General features: G+C 37.4%; 1 protein-coding gene across 1 annotated transcript in view; it reads left to right on the top strand.

Annotated features, from left to right (window-relative positions):
* The window catches only part of ABCA12 (ATP binding cassette subfamily A member 12), a 162933-nt gene extending 138173 nt beyond the window's left edge, over nt 1–24760 (top strand). The window contains exons 40-53 of the mRNA XM_058533418.1: nt 3537–3591; nt 4168–4345; nt 5839–5954; nt 7724–7883; nt 9004–9257; nt 11605–11809; nt 12593–12702; nt 13004–13145; nt 14177–14311; nt 16650–16753; nt 17994–18086; nt 19187–19292; nt 22134–22271; nt 23641–24760. Coding sequence (XP_058389401.1) covers nt 3537–3591; nt 4168–4345; nt 5839–5954; nt 7724–7883; nt 9004–9257; nt 11605–11809; nt 12593–12702; nt 13004–13145; nt 14177–14311; nt 16650–16753; nt 17994–18086; nt 19187–19292; nt 22134–22271; nt 23641–23748 — 1904 coding nt within the window. The 3' untranslated portion in view covers nt 23749–24760. The remainder of the gene's footprint in view (nt 1–3536; nt 3592–4167; nt 4346–5838; nt 5955–7723; nt 7884–9003; nt 9258–11604; nt 11810–12592; nt 12703–13003; nt 13146–14176; nt 14312–16649; nt 16754–17993; nt 18087–19186; nt 19293–22133; nt 22272–23640) is intronic.
* The last annotated feature ends 372 nt before the right edge of the window (nt 24761–25132 follow it).

The raw sequence follows: 25132 nt of genomic DNA, 5'->3' as shown, positions 1-25132 counted from the left end.
CTCCTGCCTCTTCATTTTTCTGGTACTCTGTCCTCAATACTTCATTTTTCTAACACTTCTCTGGACTCAGCCAGGTCTACGTCCGTTGGATTTCCCAAGAGGCTTCCACATAGTTTTTAAAATAGAGTTTGGAATTTGAAAGAGACTGATGCATTTTTTTTCTAATTCAATTACTGTTCATCAAACCATTTCAACTTCTTAAGCCTTGCTCAAATTATTTTCCCATAGTGATCCTAAAAATATAATAATAAAGATGGAGAAAAACTGAGTAACATATTTGCTGACCAAGACTGAGTTTCTAGCCTAATTAAGAGACTAACAAATAGCCTATTCAATGGGAGAAAAAGACACAACATATCTTTTAGAAATGCTGATGTTGACTTTTATTTCCCTACTGTTGAGCATAACAGTGTTGTCTCACATGTTCCCGTGATTGTAGAAGTAAACTGCAAATACTCATTCTAGCAACAGAATCTTTTGGAGTCTTCATTTCACAGAAAACAGTATTTTTCCCCAACTGCTTTGGCATTTTCTTAGCAGGAGGAACCATAAAGAAAATAACAAGATTGAAAGATAGTCCTTAGATCTAGAACATCAATAAAGGGCATAGTCAAAGGGGGTAAATTAAATTAAATGGTGACTAAAGCCAGGTGGGCCTAGTATAACCGAGTTTGAAATACTATTGAACACTTGGCTTTCGCAGGATATCTTATTCAGAGCGGAAGACATTTGCTGCTGTGACAGATAATGAAAGTATAAAAACCATAGAAATGACTAGGGGAAAATAGCAAATGCCTGGAGGTGAGAACAAGAGACCAGTGCCACTTTTGAAGGGTCAGCTTCTGAAACATGCACTCAGGTTTTATTTATTATTAGTGTTCTTTACCAAGACCAAAGCAGTCTGAAGCACTCTGGACTTCAGCATGCTTGCTGTGGCTCCTACCACTGAATTCTTACGCTACAGAGTCTAAAGAATTAAGAATTCTGAAACATAAACTTTATATTGACCCTAAAGGAAATTTATTTTTTTTACTTTAAAAATAAGGCTTAGCTTGAGTTATAGAGAGATTGGTAGTCGTGTGCCTTCTATTTTTTATTAACTTTTCTTATATAGACTTATGAAAGTGGCAGCTTTCCACTCTCTCTGGAAGGAGTTTGATTTCTTTCCAAGAAGAAATCCATGTTACCCTAAAATACTTTTATTGTCTTGTAATGGATGTGGGGGGTCTGTCGTGTAGTATTGTCTTTAAAAATCAACTCAGTGGGGCCGGCCCGGTGGCGCAAGCGGTTAGGTGCGCGCGCTCCGCTGCGGCGGCCCGGGGTTCGCTGGTTTGGATCCCGGGCGCGCACAGACGCACTGCTTGGTAAGCCATGCTGTGGCGGCGTCCCATATAAAGTGGAGGAAGATAGGCACAGATGTTAGCCCAGGGCCGTCTTCCTCAGCAAAAAAAAGAGGAGGATTGGCGGATGTTAGCTCAGGGCTGATCTCCTCACAAAAAAAAAAAAAAAAAAAAATCAACTCAGTTATTCTCCTGCCATGTCCCTCTACGACACTAGCTTTTTAAAGCCATCTTCCTTGGATTCTACATGAATTGGGATTTTGCTTTAGCTGTAAAATTGGTTTTCTTTGAATTCTAGCATGCTAATAAAAATCTTTTAATTAGCTTTCCTTTGCAACGTCAATATCTATTATATTCATGTGGTTCCCTCTAGTGGTTAATTTAACGTGAAAATTCTGTTCTTTTGTCCCAAGGAATATAGCTTTGCTTGTTTTCCCTAACAAATGTTACACAACTAGGCTCTTTTTCAAAAATACTGACAATTGTTTCCTCTACCCTGCTGTTTATTCTTATCCTTTATTGCATTAGCAGCAATAGTTGATGGGAAACATCTCCTTTTCGGTTTACAACTGTAGGGACAACAGAAAATGTATTATTTTTAATGTATATTATATGTGGGGAAAATAATTGAAGTTTTAAGAGTCAATTAGATTTAATAAGCATTCATTGACTAATCACTGTACTCAAGACATTATGCTGGATGCTGTAGAACTTGCAGAGAAGATTTTAATACAGATCCCTAACTCTGACACATTTACTTGATCTTTCTGCTAAAGATATGTATAAACAGTTGGTTCAGCCCCATTTTTCATAGGGGAATAAATGTATTTGCAAAGATTCCTCCGGTGAAATAGAATATTTCTTGATTCTGAAGTACAAAGCAGAAATAAAAGAAATGTTTTCCCCCTGCCTGTATTATAACTCAGCAACAAGGTTTAAGTAGGGCCTCAAGGAAAACTGAATCTCAGTCAAAAGAGAGCTCATTAATGTACACAAAAGATAAGAAAAGTTCATTCCTCCCATGATGTGATTAAAATTAAGGTCAAATTTATTATTGTTGTTAGTTTCTTTGTTTTGCTTTAACTATATATTATTTTCTTTAACATATAACAATTGCAGAATTCAACATCAAAATATGTCACATTCTAATTAAAATTATAAATTTAGGTTAATAGAGAGAATATAACTTTAGAATAATCCATAATTTTTCAGTGCTGTGAAAGGGCCTTACTATCCTAATACAGTGAACATATACTATATGAGCAGTAAGTGAGAAACTTTTTGCTCAGCTTATGACTCTCTAGGAACAAGTATTTAAGGGCTGTCTTCCTCCCATCCCCTACCATTCTTTTCCAAAGTTACTCAGACAACATAGACTTTGCCTTCACACTGTGGTCCTTTGGGAAATTGTTGCCAGCCCATTTGACTCTGGCTAATCAAGATCCTCCAAAGGAGGAGAGAAAAGAACTTTGTTTCTATTTAAGAAAGAGACCAGCTCTGGGGATCTCAATAATTTAGGACTGTGTTAGAATGAAGTGATGACTTTTCTGGAGCCAGTTAGTTTCTCTGAATACTCCTGGATCTTTATATCTCAGTGAAAATCTCTTGGGGGTGGCTGAAGTTTTTAAGCCGTACTTTGATGGAGTTCTAGAACAGTAGGCATCTTAGACTGTAAAGGATAAGGAGGGATCCATTCATGAGGGCTACAGTTATTCCCCCATCACAGCCAACAGCACAATAAAGAGGGATGGGGTAGTCAGTGTCTGTTCTGTAGAAGATCCTCATATAATTGGTCTCCTTTTAGTTGCTTCTTTAAATATCATACATTTCTGAAGTGCTGCAGAAATACAAACATACGTGACCAGATAGAAAGAAGAAAGTGGAAAACAATTACTTAAATGTAATAGATGGGAAAATGCTATATAAGAAATGTAAATTCTTGCCCCTTCCCCAAAGATTCTATACACAATGTAAAAAAACTTTTTTTTTTCTTTTTTTAATGTGAGTGCACCTAATTGTATGGCATTGATGAGATTAGGGGGAAAAAACAATCATTTTCCTTTAAAAGAGTATCCCCAAAGTAAAATTCTTTAGATCATAGCATAAGGAGAAAAGTATTGTGTATTATTCATCTAAAAATTGGTATTTCTGGAAAACTAAACTCCTACTAATGAAAATAACTGTCTGTTCTTTAAGGCATCATCATGTACAGTCATCCTTACCCAGGAGTGCAAGACCAAGAACAAGCCACGTAAGTAGATACACCTGGCATGACTACTTTCTCCTTGGCATAGTCCAGCCTCTGTATAAAGTACTACAATTGGAAATCATGGTTGTACCGAATGAATGCCATTCTAGAAGAGCTGGCGATATAAGTCACTGACGGGGATAAAAGGAAGTTTCTGAAAGGGTGTACAGTGCGGTTGCCAAGTAGAGACTGTCGACTGCAGACTCACAGAATCTGCTGCTTTTATAAGTCAAGTGCCTGGGTGCTTCATCATTTCAATTTCCCTGCATAGCATTTAAGTACTATTTCTATGCTCAAGAACTATGTCTCTCTTGCATACACCCCTTAACCTTTGGAGACTGAGGTTTTTCTATCAAATACCCCTAGTCAATTCAATTCAGACACACAAGAGCTGCATTTATTCCAGGGTCACAGCCGAGTTATGTAGAAGATATTATCTGGCTGCCTTGCAGGAAGACTTATTTGTGTCACAGCCAACTCTTTGGCTGTGTTGTTGATGGTTTTAGTCATGAATCTTTCTGAAAGGAAAAGAGTTCCAGAAACTTATGTGTGCTTTCCTCTCTCTATTGCTCACTATAGAATGAGCAGCTTAATCGATATTTTAGTGGCACTCTCCATCCTGATGGGCTACTCTGTCACCACCGCCAGCTTTGTCACCTATGTTGTAAGGGAGCATCAGACCAAAGCTAAGCAGCTGCAGCACATTTCAGGCATTGGTGTGACATGCTACTGGGTAACAAACTTCATCTACGACATGGTGAGTAACTCGTGTCACTGCAGGAAAGACGAGATTGATCTGGGTAAAAGACATCAGTTTTATAGTCAAGATTTATTTACTCTAGTTTGTTCAGATTATTACCACAAAGTTAGTAAATTCACACACAAAAAACAATTTGCATTAGGCTTGTATTCATCCAGTAGTTGGAGGAAAGAGAAATCTATCGCCCTCATCTCTGTAGTTTGAGGACCGCCTGTATCAGGTTCCCCAGGACACTTGTTGAAATGCAGATTCCGGGGCCCCACTCCCAGGATACATCTACTAGATCCATATCTTGGGAGTGGAGCCTGGAGAATATGTATTTTTAACAAAATTCCCAAGTTTGGGAATACTGGAGTTTGGGAACCGCTTCTGTGGAGAAATAGAAGTGGAGCAGAATAGCTTTGCCCAATGGTACCAAATAATCAAGCTTATAAAAATTTAATCAACTGGTAGTGAAAACTTCAGAGTAGCAGCCCCTGCTGAACGACACATTAGAGAAGATAATTAGGGACAATAAAGGATGAATTTCATTGATACCTCCCTCATTTGCATGAAAGAGTCCCAAAGTTCAGATGGTTTTTCTTGGTTTCAAATGTGCCAGTATTGGCCAAAAGCCCAGGATGGGTGTACATTTGCCTGGTGATTATGGTGAAATTGTCCAAGTTGCTGTAAAGATCATTGTTTTGAAGGGTTGGAGGGTAATTAACTGCATATCCATTTTGTTAATGTATCCAGTGAGGTCTGAAGTACGTTTATTGTAGAAGTCAAATTCAAAAGGATAGTAATTCTCTGGACTTAATAGGAACTTTAATCTTAAGAAAGCTTCAAGTACTCTCTTCTGTGAAGGGCTACTTACTACTTAGATTCCATTGTTATGTATCTGGTGCTCATTCCAATTTAGGAGATTTTCCCCCCAAATTAAATTACCATCTCTTTCATTGTGTGTGTCTTGCTGCAAACTCCTCAGCATTTAATATTTCTACTTGTCAATGAAACACTGAGTTCTTTGTTCATATACCTGTGATTCTGAGAAAGTAGGGGACCCGCTGCCCTGCTGTTTTGCAGAGAGTGGCTCCCATTGCAATCAAACTTTAGAAATCAACCATCTGAGTGTGTTCCAGCATTCAAAATGAAATCAATACTTTGAGGAGTGAATCTAATACCAAGATCGCTGGCTGTCTTATCTTTCTCTCTGAACCTCTGTCACTGAATGATCCCAAGTCTCAAAGCCTAGAGACGGGAACACCGGGGACTCCACGTATATCCCATAAAGGTGGGGACTGACTTGACCTCATATTGCAGGAGACAAGTTCTAGAGTGAAATCAATGTCAAATAAGCTGAACCTTACAAGCAACAGGAACATAAGTAAAAATTCATTCTTTCAAATATTTCTAGGTCAACTTGTTACAGTTTTAGACTAGATGGGCTATAGACTTTTTTTTGAAAAATTCTTGCCATATATTAAGCATGGTTTTACATATTCCCGTAGGTCTTCTACTTGGTGCCTGTGGCATTTTCAATCGGTGTCATTGCAATTTTCAAGTTACCTGCCTTCTACAGTGAAAACAATCTAGGCGCTGTATCTCTCCTACTTCTGCTGTTTGGGTAAGCTGCAGTGCAAGAAGCATTAACAGAATTAAATGTTCCATGGCACAAACAGGACCTAAAACTCATTAGCTAATTTACAGTAGTCTTGGGTTTCATTAGCCATGAGTGATGACTAACAATACGTTAGACCTGCTAGTTCACAGTTTGTAAAGTACAATACTTCTGAAAATTAATGTTGTTGTTATTAATAGTAATACCTCTCATTAATGAGGACTTACTGTGTACCAAGTTGTCATGTTTACCAATTTACACATGTAATTTAATTTACATAAAAATGGAGGCTTTAGAATGATCGGAAAATGGTGTATACATGTATGGATTTATATATTGACAAATTATGAGTATATGTAGCATTATAAGGTACATAGGTTTATGTATGTTTATTTTATATATATATATTTTATAGATGTCTAAAACACATGCATAATATCGTTTCTGCATTAGAGTAATATAGGTAATATAGGTTGATATAATCAATGTTTAGTGTAGCAATTCTTTCTGCCCTGAATGCATGGGCAGTATCCATTTAGTTAACAATTGTAGCTGATGAAGGATCTCTCTGTCTCTAGTTCCACTTCATTACCCCAAAGGTTGCTCAACTATTTGCTCAAAACGGTGTATCTAGCTTCTAAGCATGCCCTGTCTGCTTAGCTAGCCTACAATAATGTCATAATTTTTTCTCAACTTTAAATTATAAGATTTGTATTGATTAAACTCATATTTCTGAGCAAAAAAAAAAAAAAAGTCTTGCCTGGGTGGGATAACACCATCTCTAGGAGGAATTAATCTGTAGTTGTAATGATGTAGGACTACTCAAAGTTCCTTAAAAGAGAGACTTCTTACTGTCATTTAAAAAATATCCTTTGGGGGCCGGCCCGGTGGCCTAGCAGTTAAGTGCACACGCTCTGCTGCGGCGGCCGGGGGTGGGTTTTGGCAGGTTTGGATCCCGGCTGCGCACTGATGCATCGCTTTTCAAGCCATGCTGTGGCGGCGTCCCATATAAAGTAGTGGAAGATGGGCACGCATGTTAGCCCAGGGCCAGTCTTCCTCAGCAAAAAGAGGAGGATTGGCAACAGATGTTAGCTCAGGGCGAATCTTCCTCACCAAAAAAAAAAAAAAAAAAAAAAAAATCCAAAGGATTTTGAATCCAAAAATCCTTTGGATTTTTTTTAAGGAATCCCTTTCCTAAATAAATAAATAAGAATTTAGATGGGGTTCCAAGTGAAAATAAACATTAGAGATGAGTTGTCAAGCCTTGTAGCTAGATCTCTCTTTTATTCCTCTTTTTGACCAAAAAAAAAAAAAAAATTAAGGCATAATTTTAATTCAGGCAGCACTGGTGGTCTGGTGGTTAAGAATCAGCACTCTCACACCTGAGACCCGGGTTTGTTTTTCGGTCAGGGACCCACACCACCCACCTGTCAGTTGTCCTACTGTGGTGGCTGCGTGTTGCTGTGATGCTGAAAGCTATGCCACTGGGATTTCAAATACCAGCAGGGTCACTCATGGTGGACAGGTTTCAGCAAAGCTTCCAGATTAGGACAGACTAGGAAAAAGGACCTGACCACCCACTTCCAAAAAAATCCGCCACAAAAACCCTGTGAATAGCAGCGGAGCATTGGCTGATAGAGCTCCGGAAGGTGAAAGGATGGTGCAAAAAGACCGGGCACAGTTCCGTTTTGCTGTCCACAGGGTCACTAGGAGTTGGAATGGAGTCCATGGCACCAACAACAATAAATTTTAATATTAGTATTATTAACATACAGGTATGCCACATTTTCTTGGATGTACTTGCTGGCCGGGGTCTTCCATGAAACAGGAATGGCTTTCATTACTTACGTCTGCATCAACCTTTTCTTTGGCATCAATTCCATTGTTTCCCTGTCGGTGGTATACTTTCTTTCCAAGGAAAAGCCTAATGATCCGGTAAGGTCTTTTATTAGTCTGCTAAACTTCAGTGAATATATCAAATGCTTCAACGTGTTCAAGGTAGAAGGATTCTCTGTATTTTGCATCATCTAAATAGAAAAGAGGAATTTCAGTTGATTTTATTCAATTTAGTGGAGAAGGAACTACAGCCTTTTAAAATTCTTTTTAAGCTCCATCTAAGTTAATGCTTATGATTGCGTTTACTCAGTGTCAAAACTATTGGCATTTGATAAGGCTTGAGTGGGGTGATGGAGGTGAAATCAGGTATATTGTATGCCACTACAAAAATCATGCAACCAATTGGTCAGCTAAACTTTTTACTCATTAACAAATTGTTATGGTGTTGTAGTGACAAGGACAATGGCTTAGTTATATGACTATGGGCTAAGAATCATCTGAACATTCATAGAAGAGAAACCCCCAATTCATTCCCTTTCGATCATGTATTAGAGTCTACTTCATTGTAAGCATCACTTTCCATTCAGAGCTGACTTTTATGATTAGTGAGAAGGGAAGCACTAACAGTGCCAGGCCACTGAATGGGAAACAATAGAAAGGACATGAAGTGGCCTGAGAAATAGACAAGCACACTCCAGGAGGAAGAAGAAAATTCATGAGGTGTGATTGGTTGGCCCCAAGAGTGAATAACTTGAAAATGAGCCATTAGCTCTTCGTCGAAACAGGTCGTCTCTCCTTGCATCTCATTTCACCATTTTAGTCCCTCTTCAAGTAGGAATTACCTGGGGTTCTGAAGCTTTACTGTACTGAATGCCTCCTTTACTCAGGTACCAGCTGATATTCTGTATCAGACCCCAATACCCTGGCTATTCCTACATTCCTGGGATCTAAGGCAAGTCTAGAAGTGATTCTGCCTCCAGGGTTTGGCCTGACACCTTAGGTCATCTCAAGAAAAATCTAATCCTTTTCTGCTTTTGTTTCAGTAATAAATCTCCTCTCCACCATTTGTTTACAGTAAATATTTATATGTAAATTCAGCATATGTGAAGTAATTGCCAACCTAGATAAGGTTTCAATATTTGTCTACATCTAGTTTTAAGGTTTTGTCAGTTTTTTGGCCATCAAACACTGAGCTTCATTTTTACTTCTCTTATTTCAGACTTTAGAAGTTATTTCTGAAACCCTCAAGCGCATTTTCCTGATTTTCCCACAATTCTGTTTTGGCTACGGATTGATTGAACTTTCTCAGCAGCAGTCGGTCCTAGACTTCTTAAAAGCATATGGAGTGGAATACCCAAGTGAAACCTTTGAAATGGATAAACTAGGCGCCATGTTTGTGGCTTTGGTTGCTCAGGGCACCATGTTCTTTTTCTTGCGACTCTTAATCAACGAGTGGCTAATAAAGAAACTCAGGTAAATACAATGAAAACATAGTGTTTGACACGCATAATGGAACTCAATTCAAAAGATTCAAGGAGGGATCAATAGTCTAAGCCTTTCCATTAGTAATATGTTAATGTTTTGCTCAAAAAACTTTTTTTTTTTGAGGAAGATTGGCCCTGAGCTAACATCTGTTGCCGATCTTCCTCCTTTTCTCCTTTATTTTCTCTCCAAAGCCCCAGTAGATAGTTGCATGTCATAGTTGTACATCCTTCTAGTTGCTCTATGAGGGATATCACCTCACCATGGCTTGATGAGCAGTGCGTAGGTCTGTGCCCAGGATCCAAACCAGTGAACCCCGGGCCACCAAAGTGGAGCACACGAACTTAACTGCTACGCCACCAGGCCAGCCCTTCCAAAAACTTCTAAAAATTATAGCATAATTCACCATTCGTTTCATTCAGTAAACAGTTATCAAATCTTACTATGTGTCAGCAAGTATTACTGTGAAGGATAGACTGAAGATAAGTATAGACTGAAGTACAGAGTGAGGGAGTAAAATTAAATAAGCACAACGTTAGCCTTAAAGAAATTAAGATTTAGTGGTGGAGAGAAAATATGTACATAAACAAAAGATGGAGTCTTTGGATGAGTTTGGAAGAATAGAAAATAGAAATGGGGAAAGAAGATTCAGTGTGTAGCATATTAGCAATGGATTTGCGAAAAGATAATTGAGTAAAGTGAGGACAGAATCATAAATGAAAAGAAGTACACATCCCATTGACCCTGCAATTCCATTTCTAGGAATTTTTCCTACAGCTATGCTCACACATATGCAGAATTATGTATGTGTAAAGCTAGTCATCATAGCAAACATTGCTAATAGCAAAAGAATGAAAACAACCTAAACGTCCTTCATTTAGGGACTGATTAATTATGTACATACATTCATAAATTAAACGCTACACAGCCATCAGAAAGAATGATACAGTTCTCTATGTAAGATTTGGGATTACTTCTAATGTTTATTAAGTGAAAAATGCAAAGTTCAGAACTATGTATAAAGTATATTACCATTTGAGTTAAAAAGAAAAGAGATATATATTATTTATGCATACATATGAATAGACTATCTCTAATTATGGGTGCCTCTGCTGAAGAAAACCGTACAAGGTTGAAGGAGATTTACTTTTCATTATATATTCTCCAGTACCATTTTAATTTTAATACATGAAGTGCATATATCAACTATTGAAAGATAAACTTTAAGTTAATAATAAAAAGAAAGACAAGTGCAAAGAGAGAAAAACATCTTAGGGTATATTTGAGAAAAAAGTAATATAATTTGATTAGAACATAGAATAAATGTAATGAAATAGAAGCTAAAGCATGTGGTTGGGAGACTAAGGAGTCTATTGAATGCTTGGTTAAAGAGATATGGTGACTTTATTCAACAAGCAAGTAGTAGTCCATTAAAGGGTTCTGAACCAAAAGCAACATGATCATGGTGCTTTAGAAGGCGTGATTTTGTAGAGGTAGTGCAGATTAGAATGGAAGAGTCAGAGACACGGGAGCAGTTTGAGGTTCCTGGAAAAATCTAGGTGAGAAAGAGTGAAAGCCTAGGATGGTAATAGAAATAGACAGAAAATGATCGATAGCAGAGTATTACAAGGCATTCCCAGTGCTGAGAGACTGACTGCATGAGTGGATTTTGGAATGGAGAAGATTCAAAGAAAACATCATGGGTAGAATCTCTGGGGAGATCATTAAAAGCAGCAGGGACATTGAGAGGAAGACCTGAATTGATTTCTTGGGTTTTTATATTTGGTTTGGTTTAGTTTGCTTTGGTATTCGTTACGCAAGCTACTGAGGTGGGTTTGAGACTTAGTGAATTTTCAGGGCTGAGAACCTTAATATATTGGCTAGATCCTAGGTAAGATATTCACCATGGAAAGAATATAGAATAATATTCACATTATTGATGATAAAGGAAGAAATATAGGAGATTTTTTTTTTAAAAGGTGGTCATTGATTGTGGGCTTTTAAGTGTTGAGTCTTACTAACGACTGGTCTCTCTGAGGACGTAACTTTCAAACCCAAACTAACCTGCTTGTCACTGAAATTAGGATCCTGAATTGTAGCAGTGGATCTGTTTAAGGCACGGAAAGCAAAAGCTGTCTCCCAAATATCATAGCAAACAGGGAGAAGAGCTTCCATACTAATTTTTAAGTTTTTGAGTAGCATAATGCATAACACATTTAAAACAAACCTAGTATGTGGTAGCACACTTTTAGTGAAGTGAGAACCCAATAAAAGACGTCGGAATTGAGTGATGCCATTTCGAAATCTTTGATGCCAAATCACTGGGTCCATTTTTTAGAGTCTTCTTCAGAAAACTTAGTTCTTCACCTGTAAGAGAAATAATAGATGAAGATGAAGACGTGTGGGCTGAGAGATTACGAGTTGAGAATGGTGGGGATGAATTTGACCTGGTCCAACTCCATTGTCTCACAAAGACCTACCAACTTATCCACAAAAAGATTATAGCAGTAAACAACATCAGCATTGGGATACCTGCTGGGGAGGTAAGGAACGATGTTTTGTTTCTAATAGTCCTTTAACTTGGCATGATATTTTTATTATATTATTATATTGGCATGGACACGTGTAAATTTTGTACTTACCCTATAAGTCTTTCTTCTTGGGGGGGAGGATTCACCACACTCCAAGTCCTGAGTCCCTTGCCAAGCTGCTGTCCTCCCTAGGGTAGACTTTCAGTCAAGAAGCCTGTGCAGAGTGCTCTTTTCAACTTTTACTTTCCAGGCCTCTTCAAAAGACAACATAAAAAAATCAGCTTACAGAAGCGAGGTCCTACAACTGCATCCATATTTATTCCTGCCGTCTTCATAGAAGTGATGCTAAGGCAGAGCTGCAAACTAAATACATCACTGTATTCGACAGCAGAAAGAAATTATTGCTCCAGTAGCTTATTCAGTAATGTTGTGATTTTGTGTGAATAACATGAAATCTATAAATATAGTTGCTTTGTCAGGTTAGCAGATCTTACTTGTGCGGTCTTTTATCATGTCACACAGAGGTGTGCTATAATATGATACGTAATACAAGTCCTATGTATATATACAAATGTTCAGATGGTTAAACGAAAAAAATCTAGGTAAGAACCCATTTGTTTCAAAACAGCAAGTTTTATCAAATGCCAACAGAGCTTTACAATATTCACGAATAATTCCAGTGATTTACTTTTCTTGGTAATTTATTTCACCCAAGGAAAAGGAGGAAAGTGATACAATAGTATCATGTCTTTGGTTTGGATTAGGTTTTAATCCTCTTTTCTTCCCCCAAACCAGTGTTTTGGCCTTCTTGGGGTAAATGGAGCAGGAAAGACAACCATCTTCAAGATGCTGACTGGAGACATAATTCCTTCAAGTGGACACATTCTGATCAGAAATAAGACTGGGTATGAAAAATAAATGTTTCAACTTATTGAGCACAACACAATTAAATGAGAAAAATAATTAAAGTGAACTCTTCATGTTATTTTGTGGTTATATTATTAAATCCTTAGGGGAACAACAGCTATGCAAGCGAGTGGACATTTTTAAGCCTTTAAGTGTAACTATGGTAGTGGAATTATTTTACCTCTTCTTATCAGAATCACCAATCACCATGACCAAAATAGAGCTATCTTCCCAGCATTTGGGGATGAGGAGGGGACTATCTTTTGAAACTCACCTGTGTCTTTGATTCTCTCAATTCAGATCTCTGGCTGACGTTGACTCTCACAGCTCGTTAGTTGGCTACTGTCCTCAGGAAGATGCCTTAGATGACCTGGTAACTGTGGAAGAACATTTGTATTTCTATGCCAGAGTACATGGAATTCCAGAAAAAGATATTAAAGAAGTGAGTATAAATGTGAAAAACTAGTTCATTTGAAAACCGTTATTGTTTCTGCTTCCCACCCACCCACCGTCAAGACCAAGTCGACATCTGGAAAACTGTGACCTTTTCCTCCTGTCAATGATAATGGATACAGTGTTAGCTTGATTGTGTATATCACATACAGGTCTATGAACTAGGCGTTAGAAACTCCTTGGCCCGTGTTTGTTCAGGTACCTTTTAATAACCTGATAAGATAAAGGATCATGCTTGCCTTAGGCTCTGAGTTAAGCATTGCTGGGCGATGCTTGTCCATTCTTTAGTGCTCAGATAAGTATTGCAACATGGAATTACCTACAAAATGTCCAAGTAAAATAGAATAGCTTCCAATTTTATCTTTCAATGAGGTTTTGTACTTCATTGCAATTACTTGACTTTTTGATGGAATGGCTAACCCTGAGGGCAGTTTCCCCTATTTTTGCAACCCTGGGACCTGATGAAATCCTCCTCGGATCCCACTATTTGCCAGGGTTATTTAACTGCAGAAGTAGCTGCAAGAACCCAAAATTCCTAAGTTAATACGCTAACATTTTGATACTGGGTCAGTTTTAAATAGATTTAAAGCCTTTGTGACAACTCACCCCTCAGTGAGAAGAAAGATGAAACGGAGACCACAATCAATGAGAAACCTGCCTTGTGAAGGGATGAATTCTGTTTTAGCTCTTTTCATCTCTGCCAGGAAATCCTGTGTTAATGCAGCAGAAGGAACAAGTATAAACACACACATACACACACACATGCATATGGGGGAACAGAATCCCATTTGAGAATGAGCCTTTGCAGAATTGCTCTTATCTCTTTAAATGAACTATTAATTTTTAAGTGTACCTTTGAAAATAAAAATACAATCTATGTTGAATTTAAATGTTTGAAATTTTGCAGGTATGTATTTCTTCATAATAAAACTTTCTTTTCACAAATAGATTTTTTTCCTTTTAGTGCTTTAAGGGTTTTGACAGAGCAAGGTCAACCTAACTCCTCTTTTCTGCCCACAGACTGTTCACAGACTCCTTAGGAGGCTTCACCTGATGCCCTTCAAGGACAGAACCACCTCTATGTGCAGTTATGGCACAAAAAGAAAATTATCCACTGCTCTGGCTTTGATAGGGAAACCTTCCATTCTACTGCTGGTAAGGGAATCATTGTGAGAAAGGCTACTCCATAATTAGTACCCCACATCCAATTGTGTGTGTATAACATTTCATCATAGTTAATGCTATAAACATTTATCGAGGTCTCACGATGTGCTGGTTATTTTGCAAAGGACTTTATATATATGATCTCATTAAGGGAATTTATATTAACAAATAATTTGTTGCCACAATATGCCCTTAAAAATGGGCAAAATGGAAGCTATGGCTGTGTCGGTTTCAGAGAAAACACTTGTCATGGGAATAGAAGGCAGCTGAAACAAATTCAGGATATTCAAGTGAGTAAGTAAAATTATGGAATATGGTAGAATTTGATTCCCAGTTATTGAAGAAATCAGTTCTATTAGTAACGGGTGATCTAACATATTTTCCAACTTCTACCAAAAAGGAAAGACACATTTTCAGACAATATGTTGTGCTAAAATTTTATATCCTTGTTAGTTTAAAATATGAGTTACTTAGCTTGGGATGTGATTGACAATATGCCATTCTATTTTGTCTGAATATTTTGTAGGCAAGAAATGAATTCCACAATTATATTTTGGTTAAGAGATGGAAAATTAAATTGATCACCTGGAAATATAAATTCCATGTAAGGATAACATAGCATTCTGCTCCCCAGGCCAAACATTGTAAAAGGTTCTTATTTCAGAGAAATTAGCTGGCCCTTGTTTTGGAAGATCTCCTTCATTCAAGAATTTCCAAACTTCAAAACAGCCTTAGCTATATGCAATAAAAATCCAGTTATAAATCACCACATTATTCCAGAGGATCAATTCATTTAAACTGCTCAGATAAGGGTGATGCACAACCCAACTTTCTATAGTACCAGAAGCTTGTAATGCATTATATCCCTGCCAATCAATGCTTATAATGGAATTCTATTGTGTAAGTGTCCCTTAAATTAAACAAAACAATCCTTAGGCACCCCTGTGAGATAATAGATGTAAAATACTTTGAAGTGTTTTAAGTGCTATGCAAATGTTATGTATTAATGAGCCGAACTGAAATATAGGCTATGAGAGAAAGATACTGTGTTTCCTTCTATTTGCATTTACTATATATGCTATTGTCTTCAAAAATAGGAACGTGGGCTGGCCTTGTGGCATAGTGGTTAAGTTGCACACTCCGCTTCGGCGGCATGGGGTTTGCAGCTTCGGATCCCGGGTATGGACCTATGCACTGCTCATCAAGCCATGCTGTGGCAGGTGTCCCATATATGAAGTGGAGGAATATTGACACGGATGCTAGCTCAGGGCTAATCTTCCTCACCAAAGAAAAAAAAAAAGGAGCAGTGACAATATATCTTGTTTCCCCAAATTAACTCATTCCTTTCTTTAAATTTAAATTTTACCCCTTAACATAAAAACAAGCCTCTGGTGATCCTATGTACATAGTTTCCATTACAGATATAAGTTTTTAATTTTTACCTAATCTTGACCTATAATTTGTTTTTAATCATCTGTCAGGATCTATTATTGCCTGTTTAGATTATCCCTTGCTACATTTCCAATTTTGTCTGAACAATTTTTCAAAATATCATTTACTTTATGATTTTATTTATTTATATTTTTCCCCCCAAAGCCCCAGTAGATAGTTGTATGTCATAGCTGCACATCCTTCTAGTTGCTGTATGTGGGACACGGCCTCAGCATGGCTGGACAAGTGGTGCGTCGGTGCACGCCCGGGATCCGAACCCCGGCCGCCAGCAGCGGAGCGCACGCACTTAACCGCTAAGCCACGGGGCCGGCCCAATTTACTTTAAAATATAATTTATATCTTTCTACTTGGCAATTTTGGCAAATCTCATTTTTATTTCCCCAAGGAGTATTACATTTCAATTAATAATGTAAAACTAAAAATACACCTCAAACATATTAACTGAAAAATCAAATTGTGTTCTTTCTACTTCACATAGCGTATTATCACTCACAGCCACAATTCTGCTATCAAGAGCAAGATAGCAATCTTGTTCATGTTGCTTCAGATATGTATGTGACAATGTAGTAGTACATGTAAAAACGGCTTTGTCAGTCATTGAAGCAGAATTTTTCCCAAAGAAATATAAGAGACGAGTGTAAAGTAACAGGGTGTCAACTTCACTGAGACACTATTTTAAACAGATTGACAATTTTAAATGATTAATTTCGAGCTTTTTGACAGTAGCAGAAAGAAGCCTGTTAAGCATAAAACAAGTTTGTCACAGGACTTTGCAAAGTGATTTCTGTTCTAGGCACGCGAGACGTGGTGATTCATGTAAAGGACCTCATCAAAAATTAATTAATTTGATAAATTTTTCTTGTAACTTTCTATTAAGGATGAGCCCAGCTCTGGGATGGATCCTAAGTCAAAACGACACCTCTGGAAGATCATTTCAGAGGAAGTACAGAATAAATGTTCCGTCATCCTTACGTCTCACAGGTAAACGGAGTGTGAGAACTATAAAGTCAAATGACACGATTTTAGGATGATAGATGGGAAAAGGTGGTCTCGTGTAATATATATTGCTAACGAATGACCACAATTGGATGAAAATATTTTATGTTTATAGTTGTAAGAACAAGTTAGGAAGATTTCATGGTGAGAATCTGGCTCCTGCAGTGGGACAGGGCCTAAGCATTCTTTGTAAAAACAAATTTCTCATGACTTAAGGCCCTCTTAACTCAACTATGACTCCCTGTGGCTTGTCACATAAAGTTCAGCGTCCTTCGGCTTAGTACGCAAGGCCTTTTATCATCTGGCCTCATCTAAATTTCTAGTCTTTTTTTCTACGATGCCCTCTCCTACCAGTCAATCTGATCGACTCGTGGTTCCACATACACTCAGTGCCCGTTCCTATCACCATGCCCTTTCTTTGGCTATGCTGTCTACTGGAAATGGTCTTTTCACAAAAATCTCTCCAAGTTCTAATCTTACCAGTCCTTTAAGAACCAGCTCACAGGCCTCCTCCATGAAGTAGACCCTTCCAATCAGTTAAGTGAAAAAGCTACTAAGGCATTTTATCTGTGCCTTCTTTGTAAGGTTGGCCTTGTATTAAGTTCATCCTTCCGTTGTAATTATCATAGAGTAGAAAAAGTGCTAGATTTGTTTATAATCAAGAGACTTGTTTATATCCTAGCCTGGTCCTGGCACACTGTATGTCCTGGAGCCAATCATTTCATTTCCATTAACTTTGAATGAAGTGGACTGGGTGATACTTAAAATATTCTTGAGCTATCATAGTCCATGAAATTAGTGATTATATAATCAAGTACAGGCTGACTAGTCATAAATACAAAACCATAAAAGCCAGCTGAATACGGGGCAGGAGGCACAGTGAAAAAAAGCTCGGTGTTATTTTGGAAACAATCCTTAGGAGACGTAGGTCTTGAGTCAAAGCTTGAAAGAGCTTGACAGAAATACTGTGTTTAATAGAGAGGGCATTCCAGGTGAGAGAGATGGCCTCAAGTTTGAGAAGAAACAGTAATAAACTCTATGTGAAGACATTTAATTTATATTTTAAAATATTTTTTTGTGTGTTCTTCAGGGAAAAGACATTTTAAGGAACTAAAACAGTATTCCTAATATACTGTGCCAGAATGAAACAGTTAACGCTTATGTTCATGAACTTAACCCCAATTTTCTATGCCCAGAATTCTGACATGATTCTGCTGTCTTTCAGCATGGAAGAATGTGAAGCTCTCTGTACCAGGTTGGCCATTATGGTGAATGGAAGGTTCCAGTGTATTGGATCTTTGCAGCATATAAAGAGCAGGTGAAGAACAAATGCATTATTTAACATATGATATAGAGTAATCAATCTGCTGGTACTATACTCACCTTCATTATCTCAGCAGCCTATCCTACAAAGAGTAACAAAATTGGAAGAGACAACCTAATCATTGACTCACCTTAAAGTTAAATTATCTTACTGAGGGTTAGATGTATTTTTAGTTAATAACCCGAAAATCTAGAAGGCCTAAAAGCTAAAATCATCATCATCTACAACCAAAATACTCTCAGGAAGCAGTTTCAAGAGTTTACTCAATAACACATTAGACCTTAACAAGTACATGAAGACATAGATTTTTATCTAGCATGTTCATTTGCCATTTGCACAGGCTTTCAGTAAGCTATTTAACATTTTTACCACATTCAAAACCTTTTAATCAAGAATACATTGGGGAAATGTGCATAAATATCATATTATCAAATTAAAATTAAATTCATATTTTATATTTGCCAGAGTGCATATGCATTTATACATATCTACGTTAATCTCCAAACTTAGTGATGTTACCTTATACCATTATCTGTACAACAATTTGGCTTTCTTTTAAGATAGCGTTAACCAAGATAAGAAAACAGGATGAAAGAGGTCTTATATGTTATTCTCAGAGAGTCTGTCCTGACTTGTTTACAAACTCTATTTTGGGTGCAAACAATTAGCTAGTGTATTGATTTATAATTTATTTTTAAAACCTCAGTGACTTTAATCTTTACTGTTGACACCAAATCTCCAATGACTTGCCTCCCAAGACCTTGTTTGCTTTAAATTAGAAAGTATCTAACCCCAGAAATGGACATCAATTGCCAATTCATGGATGTCAAAGAAAGTCAAGATTTTGTTTTCTTTCTAATGCAGCTTTTGTCCAGAGTCTGACTTTGTATAGTGGTAGAAATAAAAAAAAAAATTATGACAGTGCACTATTTCCAGTTTGCAACATGCCCTGAACTTTAATGGCAAAATGATTGTCTTCATATAAGAAAAGGGGCCGCAATGGTCAGCTTGGGTCTTATTTCATTATCTAGATTTCCAGGGGAGCTATTTCAGCAAAAGTAACTCATACCGTATTTTGCACTCTTTCTTTCTAGGTTTGGGCGAGGATTTACTGTCAAGGTTCACTTGAAGAATTCCAAAGTGAGCATGGAGGCCCTCACAAGATTCATGCAACTGCACTTTCCAAAAACATACTTAAAAGTAAGAGATTGTCCTGTCTTTTGATCTTGACTGGTTTTGATAGTCATAATCTAATATTGTAGTGGATGTTTGCCATTTTCAAGTTGACTGTAGTTTTAATATTAATCTTATTATATTTATCCAAGATGCATAAGATACTCTGATGCACACTTAGTATGAACAAACAGAATCTTCAAATTAATTATATATTTTCGTAGCTATTTAAAAGTAATGTAGTCCTTTTATATACCTTTATTTATTTCTTCCTCTCAAAGGCTTTATGACCATACTGTATTAGTTTTTGAGTTGTATATGTAACTATTTTACTAGCTGTATACATCAGGGAACTGAGGGATGACAGATATTATGTGACCAAGGGCATTTCTTCTTAGAAACAAAAATTAGAGTTCCAGAATGTCACAGCTGGAAGAGATTATCTCCTCTGCTCCCCTCATTTGAAAGATAAACCTGTAAAGTTCTGAGTAGAATTTCTTGGAAATCAAGTTCTTAAGTCTCACACTAGTTGAAATATTGTTCAATTAATTTCATCTTACATATACAGTCATGCCTTGCTTAACAATGGGGATATGTTCTGAGAAATGTGTCGTTAGGCAATTTCATCTTTGTGCAAAAATCATTGCATGTACTTTACACAAACCCAAGTAGTATAGCCTACTGCACACCTAGGCTACACGGTACTAATCTTTTTTTTGCTGAGGAAGACCGGCCTTGAGCTAACATTTATTGCCAATCCTCCTCCTTTTTTTTTTTCTTCCCTTTTTCTCCCCAAAGCCCCAGTAGATAGTTGTATGTCATAGTTGCACATCCTTCTAGTTGCTGTATGTGGGATACCTCCTCAGCATGGCCAGACAAGTGGTGCACTGGTGGACGCCTGGGATCCGAACCCGGGCCACCAGTAGCGGAGCGCATGCACTTAACCACTAAGCCACGGGGCAGGCCCCTACACGGTACTAATCTTATGGGACCACCGTTCTATATGTGGTCCGTCGTTGACCGAAGCATCGTTATGCAGCGCATGACTGTACATATCAAGAGAATGGGACACACACAGATATATGCATATATCTCACAAATAACATACTTAAAATAAATGCACTTGACAAAAAAAGTTATCATTATAGCATCTTTGATGTAGAAGTAATTTGCACAGATGATTATAGCAAATGATGGTTTCTAAAAAGGGATCAGGTGCAGAATGGTGGAAAGAAATTGGAAGACTCGGGCTGAGGTCCAGCTCTGCCTGTGATTTCCAGCAAGACGTTTAAAATCTCTGAGCCTCATTTTTCTCATTTGTAGGATAGGAATAATGACATCTACTTCACAAGGTCGATGTGAGAACTGAATGATAAAATGTCCACAAAGATACTTCATAAACTATAAGGCACCATATTAACATGAAGTGATTTTAGAGAGCAAAAAAGAGCGCATTTTTGAAAACAATTCTTTTATCTCTACAAAATACCTTTGCCTCAACCACCCAAGCCTTGGCTAACTTCTCCAGGAGATAATAGCTTTTATGATTCTTATCAAAGTCCATTTTCTATCATCTAAATTAAAATCAAATCTAAAAATTAAAGGACACTTTCCTTGCACAAATCACGTGGCTCGGGGTGCTTTTTCTTCCAGTGAATTTCTGGGTTGAATCTGTGTTTATTCACTGAGGGATGATATTTAGACTAGATTTCACCCTGGTCTGTTCCTCACGGGACCAGGGCTATACAAGGCCAATGCGGTGATGAGAAAGTTTGATTTCTTCCTAAACAGACCATTCTTTACAAGTGTGTGGTGGTTTGTAGATCTCTAGAAAGGAAAGAGCAAAACATCCCGGAGAAAAATGAGTAAGATAGCCTGACTGCAGTGACAGTTGTGATGCAAAGATAAATTGGTAAGAGGGGCTAGACAGTGAGCAAAGGAGTGAGAAGAAGGGTTTCCAATAACGGAAGTCTGGAATATCAGGCTGAGATACACAGTGTAGATCTGATCCACGGAGGTTGCAGGGGTAGATTCTGGAGTAGGAAAACATCCTGATCAAACTAGTGTTTAAGAAAGATTTTCCTAGCTATTCTATGCAAGAATAAATGAGTGTATATAGTTTTTGGCTTCTGAAGAAGCTGTTTTAGTAACTCAGATGTAGAGTAATGAACATCAGGTTAATAATACTGATGGTGCAAATAAAAGGAAAAGTTAAAGTTGAGAGTTATTTTAAAGGAAAAATAAATAGGATATGGTAACTGATTAAATATGCAGAAAAGAAAGACGTTAAAGATACTCCAAGGAAGTAAGAATAGATTACTAACTAGATGGTGATACCATGGACTAAATAAATTGAAAAGAATTTTAGAGTGAGTTGAGAAAGAATGTGGCATTATTTGAATGAGGCTTCTAGACAATCTTTCGAAATCTAATGTCTTAAGCCAATATAAATTGAACAGCTAATCCCTAGTCTTTTAGAACGATACTAATATTAAGAAAAAATGAAATTTCTGAAAGTGATGTCTGAAAAAGCTGTTTATGTGAACTAAGCATAATCTGACATTTGCAATATCATTCTGCAATATTTTTTTCTAAGCAAGACTATAATGACTTTATAAGTGCACATGAATGTGGAATGTTTGGAATTTTCATTAGCTTTTTAATTTATCTTCTCTTTGACATTCATAAAACTTTTCATCTCATCTTTGCAAGCTATTGGTTTCAAAACATACCCATTATTTACACTGCAGCATCATTTTCAATGGAATGAATTTCAGTATTTTCCTTAGCTTTTGGTCAAGTTATGCCCAGTCAGGTCAATATTTTCTGACATTGCAAAACACATTTTTTTTCCTTTGGTTCCCACAGGATCAACACCTCAGCATGCTCGAGTATCATGTACCAGTCACGGCAGGAGGCGTAGCAAACATTTTTGATCTGCTCGAAACCAACAAGACTGCTTTAAATATCACAAATTTCTTAGTGAGTCAGACTACTCTGGAAGAGGTAAGCTGGATACCAGGATCCACGTGCACACTATCACATATTAATTATTACACATTTTAATTATTTCTTTTTAATGACATTCAATTTGTTTTTAATTGAAGCAATATCTAATCTTGCACTTGAAGAGCTTAGCTTAATTTATTTCTAACTGCATTTTTGAGATGTTAGAAAAAAGTGTGAAAAGCATTAACTATTTTTTAATGGAGAAAAGAAGATTTTTCTCTTCTACAAGACATCTGTATCCATCAGATTATAGGTAGATGTAAAGCAATAATTATTTTCACCTGTAAAACAAATAGCTGTTAAAACTTTCCTTACTTTCTCCTTCGTAGGTTTCTTAAGTATCATTTCTATTGATTGGCTTCCTGGATTAGGGTAGGATGGGGGAGTCTAGAGAGAATTTGGTGCCAAACCTTTAGATCTGCTAGACTCAGGCCATCAAAGTGGTAAACGCAGAATTCTTTTGTGTCATTCACATCATCTGTCTTACATTTATGTTCAATAACTTGAGGCTCCATGGGGCATCTTTTGCTCCATTTTAATGTTGTACAGCTCAGCCAACCTGATATATAGAACATTCGATTGTCTCTGTCACTGGAATGGGTCTGAAGGTGAGGACTTAGGGGCCTCTGAGTCAATATATGGTGCTGCATCTTATGGACAATTTTTTATGGGGATTTAAGACAATTACGGCTTTGCTGACACAGATTTAGCCTTTGACTTGTAACCAACTACCAGCACCATGTCTCGCACAAAATAGACTCTCGATATTTTCTGGATGAATCTTTAACTAACAGGTAATGATTTTAAACAAAGTAATAAAGGTTTGCCTGCTAAATAATTGGCTTACTGTACATAATGTTAATGTGGGCTTTCTATACAAGTTTTATTTTAGTGCATTAACTCTTGAAACTAGTGAAATTTCTCTCAAGATCATCATACAAACATTTGATAAGGGCTTGGGTTGGGTTCTTTGTTTATGCTTGATAGAGATATTGATGTAGATCATATAGATACAGATATATGGCTATAGATACTCAATCATAGCTTTAGATTTATATTAGGATTATAAATGTAATTATAGTTGTAGATATAGGTACTATTTTCAAACCCCAGTTAAATTTGAATATCTATATATTCAGATATTTAGTGAATATCAGATAGTCACTACATCAGATAAAATATCATATATTCAGATATGCACACACCTAGTGAGAGTGTGTATATATGTGTTAGTATGCCCCTATAAAATCTAATTTTCTTCATTTGCTTTCCCATTGTGTGTGTGCGTGTGTGTGTGTGTGAATTAACCTTATTTCTTCCTCTGGTTTACCGAGTACTAATGGCTTTATTTTCCTTAAAAAATCAGGTTTTCATCAACTTTGCCAAAGACCAAAAGTCCTATGAAACTGTTGATACCAGCAGCCAAGGCTCCACCATAAGCATTGACTCACAGGATGACCAGATAGAGTCTTAGCACCTCCAGGAAACCCAATCTCAGTAAATGACCAGTGGCTTCATTTTGAGGAAGAGCCACAGAAGATACCACTTCCTCAAAATATCTTAAAGTATTATACTGTATGGAAAGTTACAATTGTGAAACGCTACCATGTAACTATAAATGGAAAGTTTTCTTTCTAAGGTCAGTGCATGTTTTTGCTACTGACATGAATTCCTTGTACACCCAAGACTGTGAGCGTGCTAATGTATACACTAGTGATTCTTATGCAAAGGTGTATCTACCTGAAGATGAACGTCTTAATTTATTACTTTCAATAAAAAGACAGCTTAAAGACATGGTTATTAGTAGTTGAAAAGTAAGAGTGGAAAAGAAAAATAATGTCATTTGGGGTAGGTAGAATTGAGCGAGCAAACAAAATAATTTATTTCCAGAAAATAGTAGAATGAGCATCACCATGAATACACGAATCTACTGTGATGTATAAAGTGTTAATGACCAGATTAACATTGGCAGGAAGCAGTGGGCACAATGTCTGTGATGTGTGTGTGTGTCATTTTCAGTACTTGTAAATACATGAGGACATACTGAGCTCCACAAAGTGCCTTTCCGCAAGAATGCCATAGGAGGGCGGTTTACCCTGGTGGTAAACAGGACTTGGATCTATTCCTGCCATACCTTGACAATAGGAAGGCACAGGGCAGAGCAAGAAGCGGCTTGCTCTTCCGGGGAAATGGGTGTGTCAGCTGGGCAGATACAAATCCTGAAAACTAGTAAAGAATTTGTGTGCTGCTGGTAGGCAACATCTTTTTAAGCTCATATTCTAGGTCTCTCTGCAGGACACATTCCTGTGGAGGGAAAATGAATATGAAGATAATTTTCAGGTGATTACTCGGCTGACCCAGAATCATGAATATGACTATAGGATAGACTTTATAATAATGTCAAATTATATGGCCCTCAGGGAAGGTGCTTCATGTCACATTTGTGTGTGAGGGTGTTTGTGTGTGTGTGTGTGTGTGTGTGTGTGTGTGTGTCTATACAAGTTTGCCAGCTTTGGCATGACTGTTTCTGTTTCAAAAATCAATAAACTTGAAGTTTAGAAAAAACAATTCATGAAGTCATTTCATTTGTTAGGGAAGAGCCAGGGACCTAAAGATTGGGGTCATGTGGCCTAAAAGGTCCCATGTGATCTGGCCCGTGTTTACCTCTCCACCCTCATCCCTTTCATTCTCCCCTGCATCTTTAGGGTCTAGCCATGCTGTGGCCTGTTTTCAGTGTTCCCAGTGCACCAAACTCCTTCCCCGCTCCAGACCTTCACATATGTCGTCCCCCCGGTTGAAATACTCTTCCTCCACTCTGTGTCTAGCTAACAGTCTTCAGAAATGCTATTCTTTCTCAG

This window comes from Diceros bicornis, chromosome 37, assembly GCF_020826845.1.
Source record: "Diceros bicornis minor isolate mBicDic1 chromosome 37, mDicBic1.mat.cur, whole genome shotgun sequence".
In the NCBI taxonomy this organism is placed as follows: domain Eukaryota; kingdom Metazoa; phylum Chordata; class Mammalia; order Perissodactyla; family Rhinocerotidae; genus Diceros; species Diceros bicornis.
The sequence above is the reverse complement of the archived record's forward strand: the minus strand, read 5'-3'. Positions and strand labels throughout refer to the sequence as shown.